At 40.0% G+C, this 19,902-nt stretch overlaps 1 protein-coding gene across 2 annotated transcripts in view; it reads right to left on the reverse strand.

The window, feature by feature from the left end:
• Positions 1-12,393, reverse strand: part of esyt1a (extended synaptotagmin-like protein 1a) — a 51,514-nt gene extending 39,121 nt beyond the window's left edge. Inside the window, exons 1-3 of one of the 2 annotated variants that reach the window (XM_042299632.1) lie at positions 12,271-12,393; positions 12,130-12,156; positions 10,251-10,668 (exon numbers count right to left, since the gene is read on the reverse strand). In XM_042299632.1, the coding sequence (XP_042155566.1) occupies positions 10,251-10,295 (45 nt within the window). In that variant the 5' untranslated portion in view covers positions 10,296-10,668; positions 12,130-12,156; positions 12,271-12,393. Of the gene's footprint in view, positions 1-1,791; positions 2,397-10,250; positions 10,669-12,129; positions 12,157-12,270 lie in introns of those variants that run through there. The other variant, XM_042299631.1, reaches the window with a different exon arrangement.
• Between the last annotated feature and the right edge of the window lie 7,509 nt (positions 12,394-19,902).

Raw genomic sequence — 19,902 nt, forward strand, 5'->3', positions numbered from 1 at the left:
TGGGGACAAAGATTGTACTTTTTGGAGAAATGTCCTCTGGTCTGATGAAACAAAAACAGAACTGTTTGGCCATAATGACCATCGTTATGTTTGGAGGAAAAAGGGGGAGGCTTGCAAGCCGAAGAACACCATCCCAACCGTGAAGCATGGGGGTGCTTTGCTGCAGGAGGGACTGGTGCACTTCACAAAATAGATGGTATCATGAGGGAGGAAAATTATGTGGATATATTGAAGCAACATCTCAAGACATCAGTCAGGAAGTTAAAGCTGGGTCGCAAAGGTGAAATTAAATTTCAAAAATGGGTCTTCCAAATGGACAATGACCCCTAGCATACTTCCAAAGTTGTGGTAAAATGGCTTAAGGACAACAAAGGAATGGTATTGGAGTGGCCATCAAAGCCCTGACCTCAATCCCATAGAAAATGTGTAGAAAATGTGTGGGCAGAACTGAAAAAGCGTGTGCGAGCAAGGAGGCCTACAAAACTGACTCGGTTACACCAGCTCTGTCAGGAGGAATGGGCCAAAATTAATCCAATTTATTATGGGAAGCTTGTGGAAGGCTACGCGAAACATTTGACCCAAGTTATACAATTTAAAGGCAATGCTATCAAAGTGAGTGCATGTAAACTTCTGACCCACTGGGAATGTGATGAAAGAAATAAAAGCTGAAATAAATCATTCTCTCTACTATTATTCTGACATTTCACATTCTTAAAATAAAGTGGTGATCCTAACTGACCTAAAACAGGGAATTTTTACTGGGATTATATGTCAGGAATTGTAAAAAATTGAGTTTAAATGTATTTGGCTAAGGTCTATGTAAACTTCCGACTTCAACTGTAGCTAGCTAGCCATCCAGCCCATAGAGAGAGCATTGCATTGTGGATTTTATAGTCGACTTGAGCTGTAACAGATTTCCACAACAATTTTCCATGTTGCTACCAACCTTATTATAACGCCAAAATGAAAAATGTGTTCACAACGAATATTGTTCTCAATTATTACTATTATCTAACACAGTATATTAAAGGAATGATTGGTTTTGGGTGGATTTTTCAAGGAACTTGGTCACTGTTAAGTTAACTGTGTGCTAATTTTAAATACAGTAACAACTCTGTGGTATTATATTTTAGCAGATGCACTTATCCAGAGAGACTTAAAATAGTGAGGGAAAGTTTTGACTCATTCTCCTCAGGCTCTGCATATTAAGAATGTCCAAATATAGCTAGGGCTGGATGGACTAGACTAAAGAATGTAGAAGAGGGGGAGGGGTAGGAAATATACAGTGCATTCGGGAAAGTATTCAGACCCCTTGACTTGTTCCACATTTTATTACATTACAGCCTTATACTGTATTAACAAAAGGTTGGTAAGTCATAGACTGGGATGTCTGTACACTGTGCAAATTATGAAATGGTATGAAAGAGAGAGAGATTGTGAACAAATAGGACATTGTGCTCATCCCCTTGCCATTATATCTGTCCTTATTGTCAACTGAGTTGTGTTACTTTGGTCACCACAGACACATTTTTTGCTTCATTCATTTACATATTTATTTATTTATTTTGACAACATAAACAAACCTTTTTGGGTATGATGTAATGACATTGATGGATTTTAAGACTGACTTTTGTTCAAATAATGTATTTATTATTCCGCTGTATTTTATTTATTTAAAAAATAATATAAATATTATAGACGGTGGCTTTAATTACCAGCTCACAGACTAGTAGGCTGAAGAGTCCATAGAGAAAATAGGAATACAATAATGATATGTTTCTTGTTACTTACCCATGGGGGTAATTCCTGTTTACTCATAAAAGCCCTCGCAGTGGTGTATGCTCTCTCATTCTCCAATACGAACATAGCTGACCGCAGACGCATTACTTTCTCGTTTCTGCTGTGTTTCCATCCGATGTAGACCATGAGACCGAATAGAACCAAGCTGATACTGAACCCGAAGTATCCGGCCAGATAAACTGGTAAAAGTGTAGCCAGGAATTTTCCAAATGACCACAATACGGTTACAGCATGTTGCCCTGGAGGTTTGGGTGGCTGCATTTCCTCTGGCAATGCCGAGTCCGCAGCCCCCGAGCCTGTGCCCATACTCGGACTTCCATCCACAGCTGGCATCGCAAAATCCTTATCCGTGGAGGCGCTACCTCTGCAGTTCCGCGTTCAGTGTCTTCTTGTTGTTTAATTAAAAAATAAAACAACAACGGAATAAAGTTTAGCTTGCAAACCATTGACAATGCCTTACACTATTGACGCGAAATGATAATAAACAGTTTTGCTAGAAATGTTCAGCTAAAAATACATCTTGAATAGGTAAATAGCGCCAGGGAAATAAACCGCTCTTCATGCGCGCACTGACAAACACTAGCGGGCAGAAGCAAGTGGATTCCAATTTTTGTCAGACTTGTAAGGGCGTGTTAACTAAGTGAAAGCCCTCCTTAAATCCATCAGATTTTTTTAACCCTAAAATGTACTTGTTGCGAGAACATTTGACCGTACCATCCAGTCTAATATTTAGCAACCTCCACTGCAAGTACAAACTCATCATTCAGGGCAGGTGGGGCAGCTGTTTTGCATGTTATTTTGGCAATAATACTTGTCACATATCAGTTAGCAAACAATATATATATATATATATATATATAGCATTGAGTTAATAAAGACACACCCAAACATGGTCTCTTTTTTGGTTTTCTTGAGTAAGGCAGCTCTAAAATGCAAGTGTTTCAGCCTAGCTCAGTGCTTTCTGTGGTTGTGGGGCAAGCCAGCAGAAAATATGGAGTGTTGCGGCGTGATTGGCTCAGTGTTCTGTCACTCATGAGGACACTATTCACCTCCAAGTCTAAGGGTAGAGATCAAAATGTCAAGCCCCTTGGGTGCTGCCATAGAGTTACATTAGAAGTGCCCATCCAAGAAATCTCAAGGTCATTGGCCACATATACAATTACGTCAAATCACTTTGTATCTACAGTAGCTTTGATTGGACTGATAATGTCAACTCCATACTTTCAAAATCTTAGCTAGCAGTCATCATCATGAATCAAGTTGACAATCTACTGGCAAATCCTTTTTAATCCTTGTCAGGTGAAGAGAAATAATGAAGAGAAATTAATAATAAAACGTATTGGTGTCATCGGCCATTGGCCATGAACATTACACACGTTGAAAATTGTAAATTCAACAATGAGTGGTTTGGAAGGAATCAGTGGCTAACTGCAAGCATTGCAAAGCAATCATTAGCCTGCTATTCAGTGGAGTGGCTGTGCGGTCCAAAGTCTAAGATTAAGGGTCTCTATTCCTAGTTTAAAATTATAAACATTCAACATTGGCCATGCTGTCAATGAAGCATGATTTGTTCCGCGCTAAAAACAACTGTTAACTCAGAGCTGCAAATCTGACTTTAGTGAGTTCAAAACAACCGGGAACTCGGGAAAAACGAGCTAAGACTGGGAAATACGTTTTGAACAACTAGGTATTGTACATTGGGAACTTGGTCCTCTTTCTAAGCTACGACCTGAAGATCACTGGCGTCATCACATTTTTTTTTAAATGTAGTCCTCATGTTGTCTTGAAAGCACCATAAATCCAGAGAATGACAGACTTTGATGACAAAATTTGCCCACGAAGGACTGCCGCGCCACCTTCCCTTTCAAGTGAGCACAGCACAACAAGGTGAGTTCAAAAATGTATTGTATGCTGCTGCATAAAGGATGTAACATGCCAGGGAGATATGTATACTGTAGCTAAGAAAGTAATACTAAGTGTATGTTGTATAGTAAGCTGTTAGTAGCCCATGTGCCCTAATAATTTGATATATTTTCACCTCTTAATTTCACCTACTGTTCTGACTTGGTGGTATACATATAGCCTGTTTTTGAGAAATTTAATTATTGAATATTCTAAGAGCTTTCATTGTCTGCTTATATGCCCCCTTTATTTATCCTACGGTTCCGACTTGGTGTACAGGGAGAACACTGTAAGAACGGCTAATGTTCTGAACAAATACAAAAGTGCTGAACAAATACTTATATTGACTACGTCCGTCCTAGCTCGCCCATTAATGTCTTCATTGAAATTACGGATTGCCTCTTATCCACTTGTCATCCCCTTATGCCATAGTTTGTACATCTCAATTGTCAGTAGAAACCGAATTTGTTTAATAATCAAGTCAGCCATATCAGCTATGTGTTTTTAAAAGGCAGTAAATGAGGCTGAACAAACCGTTTCGCTGCCAGACAAGGCTCTGCTGAAAGCCAGGTGTAGCAGAGGTAATGTGGGGTGGCAGGTAGCCTAGTGGTTAGAGCTTTGGGTGAGTAACCGAGAGGTTGTTAAATCAAATCTCTGACCTGACAAGGTAAAAATCTGCCATCTGCCCCTGAACAAGGCAGTTAACCAACCCACTGTTCCTAGGCCGTCATTGTAAATAAGGATTTGTTCTTAACTTACTTGCCTGGTTAAAGTAAAAAGGTTTCGGGACACCGTTTGTCACCGTTGTAGTGCAATTAATGTATTGTTTAGTGTTCTGCTGTGTAGTGGCTTTGCTGGCATGCATCCCCCCAAAAAAATGTTTGTCCCACCAAGATTTACATGCTAAAATGTAAACCTAAAATTAAGTTAGTAACATAATTTTAGGATTATTAATTGTCTGCACTGAAAAACGTAACCCTAAAATTAAATTGTTCTGAGAATATTTGACCCCACCAATCAGTATAACGCCTCAATCACACCGATAGTAGTCTTGCACAAAATGGTACGCAGCATCATCTGGATTTGTGCAACAAAGGTTCAACATTCACCATTTCTGTTAAGCCGTCTATGCATACATTTTGACGCATACGTTCGATAAATCGAACATATGCACCACACAGAACGCACAGCAACTGCCTCTGCAATGCAATGCTGCAAAAGGCAAATGCTCTGGTGCAGCTTTCATACACAAGGGAACATTTTGACATTTGCCGTATGGTTGATGAGAAACTCCATATTGCAAATGTACGGTCCCTTACTAGACGTCCGCCAACGTTTGTAAAATTCGCGGACGGCGGTGTGCCGTGCACGGGGGCCAGATCTTTCAGGAAGTCATCTAATGAAGTTTCTCGGACATTCGGTTTCCGTTTGATTACATTTTAAAATTTTGGTCATTTTTCCACTGTCCCGGTAAATCCCACCAGAGGGTGAATGGAATCATATTGCAAATGTACAAAACATCACCAATCACAACGTGGCCTTTTCTCCTAAACGGAAAAGACTTCGAAGACGAAACTTGGTGAGCATAGGTTTGGCATAATGGGCAGATGGCCCCGAACAAGATGGCGTCGAGGCCTCAACACTTTTTGAGTTATGGCCATTTTTCTGGGATTAAAGGTCAAAAACAAACAGAGCGCTGATTTGACCGCTTCACGTCAAAGTACATGAACCTACGGTGTCAGGAAAAAAAGAACCAGCCATTTATCTATCGTAATTTAAGAGAAATCGTACTATGTACAATTGGTGATGTTCAAAAAAACTTTTCCAAAAAAGTTACAGATCCAGTTGCAGCGTGTTCAGACGGTTTCGGAGGTCTGCGAGATTTCTGTGATTTTCTGAAATAACACACACTCATTCAACCCTCTGTAAATAAGTCAGTTCTTAACATAAAGACTTTTAACTCAAAATTCTATAAGAGCCTACCCCAAGGAGGATATTTGTTCACTTTCAGCTTCCTGAATCAACCGGAAGTACCTTAAAATTGTGTCATAGGTGCAGTTTCGAAGGGTTAAAAAGGTCTGATCTTTTCAAAACTTCATATGTGTGATTCATATGTCATGAACTGTAAATCAGTCATTTCTCCCAACAGATGTCAAAGAAAAGCTCTCTCACACACACACACCCACACACACATACACACACACACACACACACACACAGCAAGGATGGAGTGACAAAGTGCGGTGCTTAAAGACACTCAGAGCCTGCAATGGCATTACCATAATCTCTAGGCCGTGCCGAGTTCAACGAGATGCCCCGCTAGACCGTAGCTTGCTCGGTCTGAGCTCAGTAACCATGAAAAATTTAGGCCCATAATGAAGCCTGGCCCTAAATTGCAGGTGCTTTTGGGTGACAGCGGGGGAACCGTTAGGGTGAGAAGCACAATTTGACCTCAGGAACGTTCCTGAGGTCCTCCCGATCTGTACAAGCCTAACCTTGACCGTGTGGCATTAACCCTTAACAGTTAAAAGAAGGTGTTTACATTCAACAGTTTTCACTGACTTCTCTCCCCATATGAATACATTGCCTGCACCCCTAAATTCAACCTGAAGCCTATGTGGGTTATGAATGCCCTATGAACCTGTCTTCAATGACAATCCATCAGGCCACTATGAGGTCTACCTGTGTTGATTCTAAGCTTCCTGGAGCAACAGGAAGTGGTTAAATTCACCCAAAAGATGTTTTGCCATACCCAACCTGCAGTTTGATATAAATAGTGCATTCAACCCTATGTAAATCAGTCAGTGAAATATGTGATAGTTGGCTTCTAAACGAGTTGGAAAAAGTGGGTGTGTCAGTTTGTATCAGTTTGGTGTCAGAATGATATCTAATTGACTGATGGACGGTGACTTGCTGGCTGGCTTTTGTCCATTTGCAATATGTTTAAACAGTGAGGTACCATCACCAAAGTGACATTCTGAAATCAACCCCAACAAGCGATGGAGAGGAACCAGAATCACTGCCCGGCCATCCCGAGTTCATCGGGCCAGTCAACTTCGCATTCCTGAATTTTTTTTTAGCATGTCAAATTCGTGATGGTAAATGCCCATTGAAACATATTGTAAATGGACAGCCGTGCGCCTGGTGATTGGAACGGGTTACCAGGATAACATTTTTATAATGGTTTTAAATGGCTTTAGGGGTGTGCAAGGGGTCCACGGTTGGGTAGGGAGCATCCCCCATCCGTGCCCATCCAATAGGGGGCACCCCTAATCATTTTGGACATTTTTCAAAAACCGTTAAAAAACGAAAGAGTCCCACTTCTCTCATGTCACCATCGACAGATGGAGAGGAACCACTAGTACTGCCTGGCCATCCCGAGTTCATCTGGCCAGTCAATTTTGCATTTCTGCAGGATTTTTGAGCATGTCCAATTCATGATGGTAAATGCCCATTGAAACATATTGCAAATGGACAGCCGTGCACCTGGTTCATATGCAATGGACAGCCGTGCACCTGGTTCCCTGTTCATACATGACAAATAGACCATCTAGGTTGATTCATGGCTTAACATAGTGCTATATATCATTTGGGCAGTATAAATGCCTTTTGGACATGGTTCACTGACTTTTGAGTTTGTAAACCGACTTCCTATGATCGTACATGACAAATGGACATAACATCCTGATTTGGCACTTTCAAATCTTTCATATTGCATTTGGACATGTCTTATGGCATTTGGCAAAGAAAAAAAAGTGAGTTTTGACTTCCTATGAAATCATATTGCAAATGGACAAAACATATGCCTTACGGACAAGTTTTTTTAAAAATATGATAATCAAATATGTTCATACAGTTCTTATACATGTGTAATTGTCAAAAAAAATCGAAAGAATTTCAAAAAACGGTCCAGAAAGCACTTTTTAAGGGGGTGATACGTTTTTGGGAAAATGTTCACATTTTCGACTTTTGACTTCCTATGAAATCATATTCCAAATGGAATGGACAAAACATATGCCTTATGGACAAGTAAAATATATATTATTTTAATTATGATAATAAAATATGACTGAACTATGTTGATACAGTTGTTATACATGTGTAATTGACAAAAAAATTGCAAGAATTTCGAAAAACGGTCCAGAAAGTACTTTTTTAAGGGAGTGATACGTTTAAAAAAAATAAAAATAAATAAAAATTGACTTTTGATTTCCTACGAAATCTTAATGCAAATGGACAAAACATATGCCTTTTGGACAAGTAAAAAAAAAATTACGATAATAAAATTTGACAAAAGTAATATTGATACAGTTGTTATACATGTGTAATTGACAAAAAAAAATCGAAAGAATTTAGAAGAAAAAAAACGGTCCGGAAAGCACTTTTTTAAGGGGGTGATAAGTTTTTGAAAAAATGCTCCAATTTTCAAAATTTTACTCATGGGTCTTGACTTGTGTTACATTTGCAATATGAAAAATTGCGGTGGAGCGCACTCGCCATCTATTGGATTTTTGCAGTGTTACACTTGGCATTTGCCATATGGCATTTGCAATCAGTTTTGAATGAAACAACGTCCAATTGAGTGGTATTGTACATCGTTTATATGTTTCATACGGTGCCAATAACATCCCATTCATTTTTGTCCATTTCAGGGGGGTGTTCCCTTACATAAACCAATAGCTTTCCGACTAAGAATTGCCCAGTGGAGGAAAAGGTACCCAATTGTCATACTTGAGTAAAAGTAATGATACCTTAATAGAAAATGACTCAAGTAAAAGTCACCTAGTAAAATGCAACTTGAGCAAAATAAAATAAGTATTTGGTTTTAAATATACTTTTATTTAACAAAGCAAGTCAGAACAAGTTTACCAAGGAACAGTGGGTTAACTGCCTTGCTCAGGGGAAGAACGACAGATTTTTACCTTCTCAACTCGAGGATTTGATCCAACAACCTTTCAGTTACTGTCCCAACGCTCTAACCACCAGGCTACCTGCCGCCCCAAAAACTTAAGTATCAAAAGTATATGTTATTGCTAAAATATACTTAAGTATCAAAAGTCAAACCAGATGGCACGATGTTCTTGTTTTTTAAATTTACGGATAGCCAGGGGCACACTCCAACACTCAGAAATAATTTACAAACAAAGCATTTGTGTTTAGTGAGTCCGCCAGATCAGATGCAGTAGGTATAACCTGGGATTTTCTCTTTAAGTGTATGAATTAGACCATTTTCCTGTCCTACTAAGCATTCAAAATGTAACGAGTACTTTTAGGTGTGAGGGAAAATGTATGGAGTAGAAAGTACATTATTTTCTTTAGGAATGTAGTGGAGTAAAAGTTGTCAAAAATATAAATAGTAAAGTACAGATGCCCCAAAAACTACTTAAGTAGTACTTTAAAGTATTTTTACACCACTGGAATTGCCTGTATATCTACTGGAGGCCAATGAATAAACGTGATAGTTGGGTACCCTACGTATTTGATACAGCAACACGACCATTACCTCGGTTGACACCTGGTATAATGTAGAACTATGAGTATTACGCACACGTTTTGGAGAAGCTTCGTTATTGTAGGCTGTTGACTGTCCTGTATTTTTCTTCAGTGGGTTTACACTAGTAAATTAGTAATTTAGAAACAGATTAATAGTCCAACATGCATTTGTAATGGGGAAAAACACATGTCCTACAATAGGCCACCCATTTTCAAATCCAAATCTCACTTGTTTAAAAACAGAGTATGCTTGGCTGACATCTATTTGAACAGCCTGTAAGACAGTGCCAGAGAGATCAAACCGTTTTGCCTCCAGGGTAAACCTGTTTGTTTTTGACCATTTGGGGTGCGGTTTAATTTATTTTTCACGTCAACTTAATAACAAAATGAAGACCTACATAGATATGTTTACATAGCATTAAATAGAAACCATTGGCTACAATACTCTATACATGACGTTAAATTAAATGGTTTTCCCCCACAGAATTGCCCTTAGTGACAGCCAGGTATCCAGGGAAACTACGTCAACCAAGATATCAATGCTCCAGGGCGGTGATTGGGGACCACCAGATGGGACATTAAAACAGGTGTCCGACCTTTGGCCACTAAAGATCCCATGACAATTATAACAGGCGTTAAACCCAGTGTCCTGGCTAAATACCCAATCTAGTCCTCATACCATTACCACCTAATCATCCCCAGCTTCCGTTTGGCTCATTAATCCCCCAGGTCATTGTTTGAAATGAGAATGTTCACAGTAAATTTACCTAGAAAACTAAGTTGCACGTGTTGCTGTGATAGTCCTATTGGACTCCCAATCAGTTGAGATACAGCCCGGGACCAAACTGGGGCATCTAGCACTGAGATGCACCACTCAGGAGACCGTGCTCCAGATGGCCCCCGTCTGGAGCAGTCCATGCACGCCTCACAACAGTGACACAACAGCTGCGAGAAGGCATGCAGCATAACCTTATCATACTGATAACCCCTAAACTGGTTTTAAGGGAATCACAACATATGGGCTACCTATAAGAATGTTTGATATGACTACTCACCAGAACTGAACTCTTGTCAGCAATAATGGTAAATGGGTGCAGCATGGTAGGAATTACATTCTGGACCCTGTTTCAGAAGCAACAAAGACAACTTTAAACCAAAAACTTTATTGGGAAAGTATAAACAAAAGCAATGGAGTAGGATAGGTTTGGTAGAAGAGTAGAGAATCCAGAATGTCCCCATAATTTTCCCAGGCAGGTGGTCTCTTGACCAAGACAACAGTAGCACTGTCTCTTTACAGCCTCTCATTGGCATGGATGGCACATCTCAGATCAGACTTTAAGCATGAGATCCTTGGTCCCGTGTTGTGTCCAGAAGGGTCACAGCCATGGTGTTGTATGGGGAGGCATTCTACTTGGACCTCTGCCTCATCTTTCGCCTCTTGCGCTTCAGCCTGCGCATACGCTTCTTTCTCCACTGCAAGAGAGAACAGAGGCCAATGTTAGATGTAACATTAGCTACTTTTAGATGAGTGTTAGAACAAATGGCTGAACCCTGATCAATTTTCAGAAGCGCGGTTGGCAACACCCATCTGGCATTTACAGCAAATTGCTGTCAATACAGTTCCACCAACATATGCTCAGGTCTAGAAGGGATATTGCCATCCTACACACCCACCCATATAGTAAGGGGCCTGAAAATATGGCAACAAGCTAGCTAGAATTGCACAATAGTTGGCTACAGTAATGAACCAGGACAGGTGATAATCTGACAAGGCATGTCCACGTGTTCACTACAGAATTAAATTACTTTGTGACACCCCCATTTCTATGAGTTGTCTGCAGTTAAATACTTGGCTAGCTAGTTCCATTGGCCAACATAACTAATATTAAGGCTTTGGCTAAACGAACAAGTGCACTCACATACTCCCTTAGAAACTGAACCTGAAAACACCATAATCTTGACAATATCCAGTGTACACTTCAAAACAGCCTGAATTACCCAGATGATAGACTTTAGTGGTCATTAATGTGATGTTTTCACCGAGGACCTTAGTAGGGTGTAAAACTGCACGACCAAGACTAATTAAATGTAACCTTTATTTAAGTAAGCAAGTCAGTTGAGAACAAATTCTTAATTACAATGACTGCCTACCCTGGACGACGCTGGGCCATTGAGCCGCTCCATTTGACTCCCAATCACTGAGATGAGGTCAGTAAAGGTGCATCAAAGCATGAACTGAGTGAGTGAAAAACAGCTTCTCTCAAGCCAAACAGACTTAAACAGCCATCACTAGAGGCTGCTGCCTACGTACAGACTTGGATACTAATAAAATGATAAATCACATTTTATTGGTCACATGCAAGATGTGTGAACATTACTAATCTCATGTATACATTTATACCATATTTTGCATCATGCCTAAGCCGCTCTCATTACTCATCTATATATAATTATTTTACTTAGATTTGGGTGTAGTAGGTAATTGAATTCGAGAATTGTTAGATACTGCTGCACTGTTGGAACTAGAAACAAGCATTTCGCTATACTCGCCAATAACACACGCTAACCATGTGTATGTGACCAATAAAAACAGTGCCCTAGACCGCTATGACACTCGGGAGCCAAAACGTTTGGTGCAGTATTTCTAGAGAGAAAAAAAATGCGCGTGAAAAAGCTATCGTAGAATGACAAAGCTCTTCATTGCATTATCCAACTATACAAACGTCAAAGATTTTATGTTGTCTTAGAAATTACTACAAGCCTATGCACCGAACGCGATAATCAATGTATTTAAAATGTAGCAGGTGGCTAACTACAAAATGCGTGCAGTTATGTCGCAGTTAACAGGCTAGCCAGCCAAATCACTTAAAGCTAACTAGCATAGCAACAAGGAAGATGCCTACAAAACAATCGTTTTGAGTGGATAAAATTTACCTTTGCCCTCATGTCGTGGAGGAGTGTCTGTAAAGCAAAGGGAGAAAAAGGTTGATCAGTTAGATGCCTTTTAATTACATTGGATTACTTTGGATGAATATGAGAAAATACAAAACGCGTTAGGTTCAGTATTCAACTTACCTCTACCAGATGGCACCGTCTCCAAGAAGAGCGCCACTAGCGTTCGATCGGTTATTTATACACTGAACTTACGTCATCACTGTTGGACGCTCATACATTCTGGGATATGTAGATTTCATCAGTCATGGGCTGTGTTCGAATACCCATACTAACATACTGTATAACCCTGGCAGACAAGTTGGGAGGAAACGTGGTGGTATCACTCGAAGGGTTACCATTGTAAACGGAAAATACTACGTGCCATCTGGATTCCAGACGCTTTCACCTTAGCAGTTGTGTCTATATAATTTGATCCTAAAGGAATAGCTGTAGGCTTTTATTTTGTTCAGTTTTTAATTATCATTTTTTTCCGCACAAAGGAGATCTCATTAACATATGCAAAAGCCTACAAGTTATTTTGCCAGCTGACTTTTTAAAAAATCCTGGTATTTAAAAATATATATTTACCTTCGAGGAATGTTCACTCATCAGGTGTTTTGCCAAACAAATATGTACAACAGCACCACACTACCTGAGATTAATAACACTCCCAAAACAAAAAGTTTAGCACTGTTTTTGCATTCTTTGCCGCCTACACAGTGATGACTAGATGCTCAGTAGAGTAGGAAAATGTGAACACTTTCTATAATGCCTTGACAGTCATATTCATTGCCCACGTTACAGCTAAAAGCAAGTATTTTGCACTAATTAGGTTTTTCATGTGACTGACTTATTTATTGGAAACGTTCTATCGTATCTAATATGTTATTCGACCTGGCAAAACACGTAATAGACTATGCATATATGAAGCACTTGTTTGTTTATACACTACAAGTAGAGACAAAAAAGTTTTGAATAACTATAAAGAAAATCTATATGTATGTCAACTAGAGCTGTTACCTCCGTTTTCATTCCTGTTGTGCATATGGACAAGAACAGATGGGCATTTGACTGTTCAATATGTGCCTTACTTTCATTTGAATGTGCAGTACACCACCGTAAAAAGGAGGGGTGGTGGTTGCATTTTTTTTTAAAACACTAAACAAAATAATTCAAATATATCAGTAAAGATGGCAATATGTGCATTTGGAGCATTAAGTGGAACATTGTTTTTAAGATCAGGCGAGGAGGTTGCCACTTTGCAATAAAACCTTGTGGCAGATAAAAAATAAATTAAAAATTAAAAAAATAACATACTGTATACTTAATGAGTATATACTACATTCTATTAGTTCATTTTAGTATTATGGAAACAAAGGTTATCCTTTCAGTTGAGCATACTAGCGCTGCACCTATCTACAGGAAGTTGATTATGTTGCTATGCAACCTCTTGCTAGCTTGATAGCGTAACAAATCAAAATCACATTTATTTGTCACATACACATGGTTAGCAGATGTTAATGCGAGTGTAGCGAAATGCTTGTGCTTCTAGTTCCGACCATGCAGTAACATCTAACAAGTAATATAACCTAACAATTTCACAACAACTACATTATACACACAAGTGTAAAGGAATGAATACGAATATGTACATGAAAATATATGAATGAGTGATGCCCGAACGGCATAGGCAAGATGCAGTAGATGGTATAGAGTACAGTATATACATATGAGATGAGTAATGTAGGGTTTGTAAACATGATATTAAGTAGCATTGTTTAAAGTGGCTAGTGATATATTTTACATCAATTTCCATCAATTCATTTTGGCTCCCGAGTGTCATAGCGGTCTAGGGCACTGTTTTATTGGTCACATACACATGGTTAGCATATGTTATTGGCAAGTGTAGCGAAATGCTTGTGTTTCTATTTCCGACAGTGCAGCAATATCTAACAATTCCCTAATTCAATGACCTATTACACCCAAATCTGCAGTCCTCATGCCTCCTTGCAGCATGCCTAAAATACATTCACACAGATGAGCATTCCAGTTACATCATAGGGGTTATTCAAATGGGCACAGAAGACATCAAACATATTTGTACTTTATTTTTAAAGCTGCCCAGATAGGACGTTGTTTTTATGGGCAGAGGCAAGTCATTCCATTCTGAGGCTCCAGTATACAAGAAAGTACATTTCCCAGCATTAGTTCTGAACCTGTATAAGCACACCTCAGCAACACCTGATCTGGTGCTGTGATTGTGTGCATCCCTAACACGAGGAAAGTAATCACTTCGAAATCTGGGCGCAGGACCATAAATACTCCTGTAAACCAAACCTAGTCTAATCTAGGACACCCTAGCCTCAACAGGCATCCAGTTTAGTTCCCGAAAGCAGCTCCTGCCTATGTGAGTATGTGGACTCACCTTCAATACTACCACGATCAGCTTATTCTAGGCTATCTGGAGCTTCCACTTCATAAGTTTAGATAAGCCCCCAAACCAGGAAGTACTAGCATAGTCAAAATGACATTGAATGAGGGCAGTAGCTAGCACTTACATGGAGTCCTTATCAAGCAGCTTGGACTTTCTGGCCAAAAAAATTAGTCCTGGCATTAACCTTCCCTAGCACTTTATTGGCCATACTCACACCTCCCAAGCTTCCATCAAGGATACATCCCAAGTAGCTAACAGAGGTTTTAGTAGTTAGCACCTCACCCCTAACTCCACTCTGATTTCAGGTGACCTACACAATTTAGGTCTGGATCCAAAAATAATTGCTTCAGATTTCCCTAAGTGCAGAGATAACTTATTATCTCCAAGCCATTTGCTAATGTTAGTCAGCTCTGTGCTAAGTATGCTCTCCAACATAGTTTTACTTTTTTGAGACACCAGAAGTATAGAATCATCAGCATAAAGAAAAATACGGCAAGAACAAGCATCTTTCATATCGTTAATATACAATAAAACAGTAGAGGCCCAAGCACGCTCCCCTGCGGAACGCCACAACTCATAGGTTTTGCCTGACACAGTGAATCATTAACCTCTATTACTTGAGCCCTTCCTGATAAATAGAACTTTACCCAGCCTGGAGGGATACTGCTTAACCCCAGTGCCTCCAGTTTGGAGATTAGGAGACAGTGATTAACTGTATCAAAGACCTTCTGTAGGTCAAGCAGTACCATTCCACCCAGATTTCCCTCATCAATCTCTTTCCTGATGAAGTCAGTCAAGTAAAGTAGACATGAATCAGTGGAGTATGTTTTTCTAAAACCCAACTGAAAATCATACATTAGACCCTGTTTGTTAACATATTTATACATCTGCTCATGTACAACTCTCTCCAGGATCTTTTATGTTACAGAGGACAGATACAGGCCTATAATTCCCAGGGTCAGACTTTATCCCCTTCTTATACAGAGGTATAACTTTAGCTTGTTTCATGTCCCTGTCAAAGGTACCTTGTTCAAGAGAGCGATTAACGATATGCGTAATACAGGGCAGTGGGAAGATGGCAGCACATTGGGAGGCGAGTTACAAGTGGATCGGGAATTCAACGAGGCCTTTGGGAAGGGCTTACATTTTGTGCACTTAAACGTCCGAAGTCTACTACCGAAGATCGATGAGATACACCTGTTGGTTTGCAAATCAGAGGTGGGTGTCTTATGTTTTACTGAGACATGGTTGGATTAATCTGTTTGTGACTCAGAAATTGAGATAGGTAATTACTCTGTTGTCAGGAAGGATCGGAACGGTGGGGGGATATGTGCGTTTGTAAGATCAGACATTGCTTTTAACGTCAGATTGGATTTAAATGCTGATCTGGAGATTGTCTGGCTGGATATCTGCCTTCCCAAAACCAAGCCGATTTTGTTGGGGGTGTGTTATAGGCCGCCCAAGCAGAATGCATTCTATGAAGGTCTTAAAATTGTGTTGTCAAACTGTAATGATTCACTGTTGAAGGAAATCATTTTGTTAGGGGATTTCAATATTTATGACTGCAAAAAGAATAGCCCAACCCACAATGTATTTATGCACTTTTGTAGATCACTTGCTCTGACCCAAATGATAAAAGATCCCACCAGGATATGTGAAACAGTGCAAAGTAATATTGACTTAATATTGGTGTCTGACAAATCTAAAATATCGCAGAGTGGAGTAATAGTATATGGAATCAGTGATCATTTTATTACATTTTGCACAATGAGGATTTTTAAAGATATATTTAAGTGTCACAAAACCGTTAGAATCAGAGGACTCAAAAAATACTGTGTTGAAAAGTTTAGGGAGGAAGTGGGTAAAATTGACTGGTCACCTGTGCTAGATAGTGTAGGGGTAGACAGTGCCTGGGAAGTCTTTAAATGTAGATTCCTTGATGTGGTGAATGTGATGGCTCCCATTAGACAGGCCAGGGTAAAGCAGAGATCTAGCCCTTGGTTTAATCATGAGATTCTAGAATCTATCCAAGCAAGGAATAAATAAAAATGTTTAAACACAGTTCGAGAGCAGCATGATTTTGTCCTATATAAACGTCACAGAAATGAAGCACAGAGGAGGATGGATGAAGCACAGAGCAGGATGAATGAAGCACAGGGCAGGATGGATGAAGCACAGAGCAGGATGGATGAAGCACAGAGCAGGATGGATGAAGCACAGAGCAGAATGGATGAAGCACAGAGCAGAATGGATGAAGCACAGAGCAGGATGGATGAAGCACAGAGCAGAATGGATGAAGCACAGAGCAGGATGGATGAAGCACAGAGCAGGATGGATGAAGCACAGAGCAGGATGGATGAAGCACAGAGCAGGATGGATGAAGCACAGAGCAGGATGGATGAAGCACAGAGCAGGATGGATGAAGCACAGAGCAGGATGGATGAAGCACAGAGTAGGATGGATGAAGAACAGAGCAGGATGGATGAAGAACAGGGGAGGATGGATGAAGCACAGAGCAGGATGGATGAAGCACAGAGCAGGATGGATGAAGCACAGAGCAGGATGAATGAAGCACAGAGCAGGATGGATGAAGCACAGAGCAGGATGGATGAAGCACAGAGCAGGATGGATGAAGCACAGAGCAGGATGGATGAAGCACAGAGCAGGATGGATGAAGCTAAGAGGGGTTACTTTGCTGAGAAATAATTGAGAACAAAAGTAACCCTAACATCTTTAGAAATCATTTAAGGAATTAGGCTGTAGTGGTACTATCAAAAACAAACTAAACAGTATTGGACTGAACATCAAGGGGGAGATGGTATATGAAAAAGCAGAGGTTGCCAATGAATTCAACTCTTTTTTTACTTATGTTGCCAGCAAGCTGGTTAGCAAGCTGCCCACCAGTTCTGGTTTGTATGGAAGCAACCAAGTCAAGAAGTATTATGTAGAGTTAGGGGTTCAGCCAAACTCTCTTTCTTTTGCAAAGGAAGCAACAGCCAAAATAGTCAGTAAGCTGGCAGAGCCTAAATGCTCCAAAGCATTTGCAAGGTTTCTTATAGATTCTGCTGAGCAAATTGGCCCTCTCGCTCCATATGGGTGTCTTTTTGTGTGTTTGCAGGTGGGAAGAGTTATAGTGCTTTCAAGATAATTGGGAACTCTGAAAAATATGAGGCCAAATCATGACGTCAGTGATCTTCAGGTCGGCAAGTCAGGGCTAGAATGAGACACGTGCACCCAAGTTGGAATTCCGAGTTGGATGACTGTTTAAAACGATTTTTCCCAGTCGGAGCTCTTTTTTCTCTCTCCAGATACCCAGTTGTTTTGAACGCACTGAAGTGAGAGATTTCTGAGCTCCCAGTTGTTTTGAACGCGGCATATGCCCCGTTTACATCATGACGTATTTCATTACGTCATCTTCACTGAGTTTTCACACGCAAGATGTTCTATCTGTGCCTCTACTGAATGGACAAGTGTAGTGTTTGTTATGCAAGATGGAGAGCCTGTCTCTCTTCAGAGATCACATTTATTTTAGGAGATTGCAAAATAAGACCTTTTCACAGGGCAAATATATTTTTATGTTTAGTTATTGTTGATAAGGGATATGCAGGAGGGCGAGACAGTCAAGGATCGATTCGGACACAGTAGTAGATTGTATAACAAGCGACAGTTTAATTATGAGTGAAGATATCTGGTGCAGCGTATACGGGCCCGTTCATTCAGCTCATAAGGAACCTCCAGAAAGAAGCCCCGATAACAAAGTGCATGTATGTTATATACAGTACAGAAAGTAGGTTGAGTCTAGAAGTTCTGGTCTTCTGGTTGGTCCGGATTGGGGTGCTGTCTTCTCGGATTGGTCCTGTTGGGCCGTCCGTCATCCCTCTGAGTCTCGTCGTGCCTTTCTTTGTCACACAATGTTCAGCTAAGAAGAAGATTATGTGTTTGTGCTTATCTGTTCCTGTTTCTCAAGGTTAGGTGTGTACATGCAGCTGGTGGTTGTCGTGATGAGTTAGTGCTAAGCTGGGTGGGCCTGGATGGCCTTGTCCAAATGCTGCTTTAAACTGTGGGAAAGAAATGGCTAATGGCTGCATGTGTAATGCAGAGCAAGTTAATACGGATATGATACAAGTCAACAAGCAGATATAATGCTTCACATTATTTTTCCCTCAACTTGTTTCTCTAACATTGCTAGCTAATTTGTCCTGGGATAAAATCATTGGGTTGTTATTTGACCTGAAATACACAAGGTCCTCTACTCCAACAATTAATCCACAGATAAAAGGGTAAACTGAGTTAGTTTCCAGTAATCTCTCCTCCTTCAGGCTTCTTCTTTGGACTTTATATGGCAGTTGGCAACCAACTTTAAGGTGCATTACCACCACCGACTGTAGTGTGGGCCTTAGTTCATCTTTCAACCACCCATGTGGGTATATGCTCCTAAAAACCAATGAGATGGGAAGCATGATTTGCAGTGTGTCAAGCATAAAATAGAACGATCGAGCAGTGTTGGTGCACTGATTCAGTAACGTGTACATCTATTTGGCAGCGCACGCGACGGGAGTTCAGCACGTTAGCTGATGGTAGTGGAATGACCGATGGATCTTACTCATAGAATTATAGGACGATATTTACATCAGTCAAGTATGCAAATAAAATGTTTAAAAATAGTTTAAATGGGTTGTAATTTTGACATGCTTTGCTAATGACAACTTCAAAGGCCTTCCAAAATACCACATTTTATTGGGAGGACCTCTATTACTTCCTAAATAGGAACTTTTGTAGAATTCTATCCATAAACATTTACAATCCAAGAGCGGATACATTTCCTTCATGAGAACAAACTTAAAATATCAACCGAGTCAGAAACATTTCCACAATAATCTCTCCCTCTAATATCCTAGTCAGAAAGAAAAGCCCACAGGAACTAGTGACGCAGCAGCTGGTTAGTTAGTCCTTTGGTCAGTTGCCTCATACCCAAATTCGATGCCACTGTTTCTAATCTAGATAATTCAAAAATATCCTCAAACTTATTTTACAATAAAGTATCAGATATTAACCGAAATATGACAGTCATATACCTGAATTATTTAATAATGGGAACATTTAAACCTTTCATAATTGGGCTTCAGTGACTGTTTTTCCCCTTCCTTGCATGGTGCGTAGATCAAGCCCCTAATCCATATCATATGTAGTCCTGTTAGGGGATATATCCATGGAAACAGACTTGAAGCAGTTGTAAAACTGGCAGTTGAGAAGAGAAATAGCTAGGTATGACCCTAGAGATTTCTGCTAATGTACGTAACGATTTGAGTCAACGTAGTCAGCCATCAAATGCTACCATG

Source organism: Oncorhynchus tshawytscha, linkage group LG16 (genome assembly GCF_018296145.1).
Source record: "Oncorhynchus tshawytscha isolate Ot180627B linkage group LG16, Otsh_v2.0, whole genome shotgun sequence".
In the NCBI taxonomy this organism is placed as follows: domain Eukaryota; kingdom Metazoa; phylum Chordata; class Actinopteri; order Salmoniformes; family Salmonidae; genus Oncorhynchus; species Oncorhynchus tshawytscha.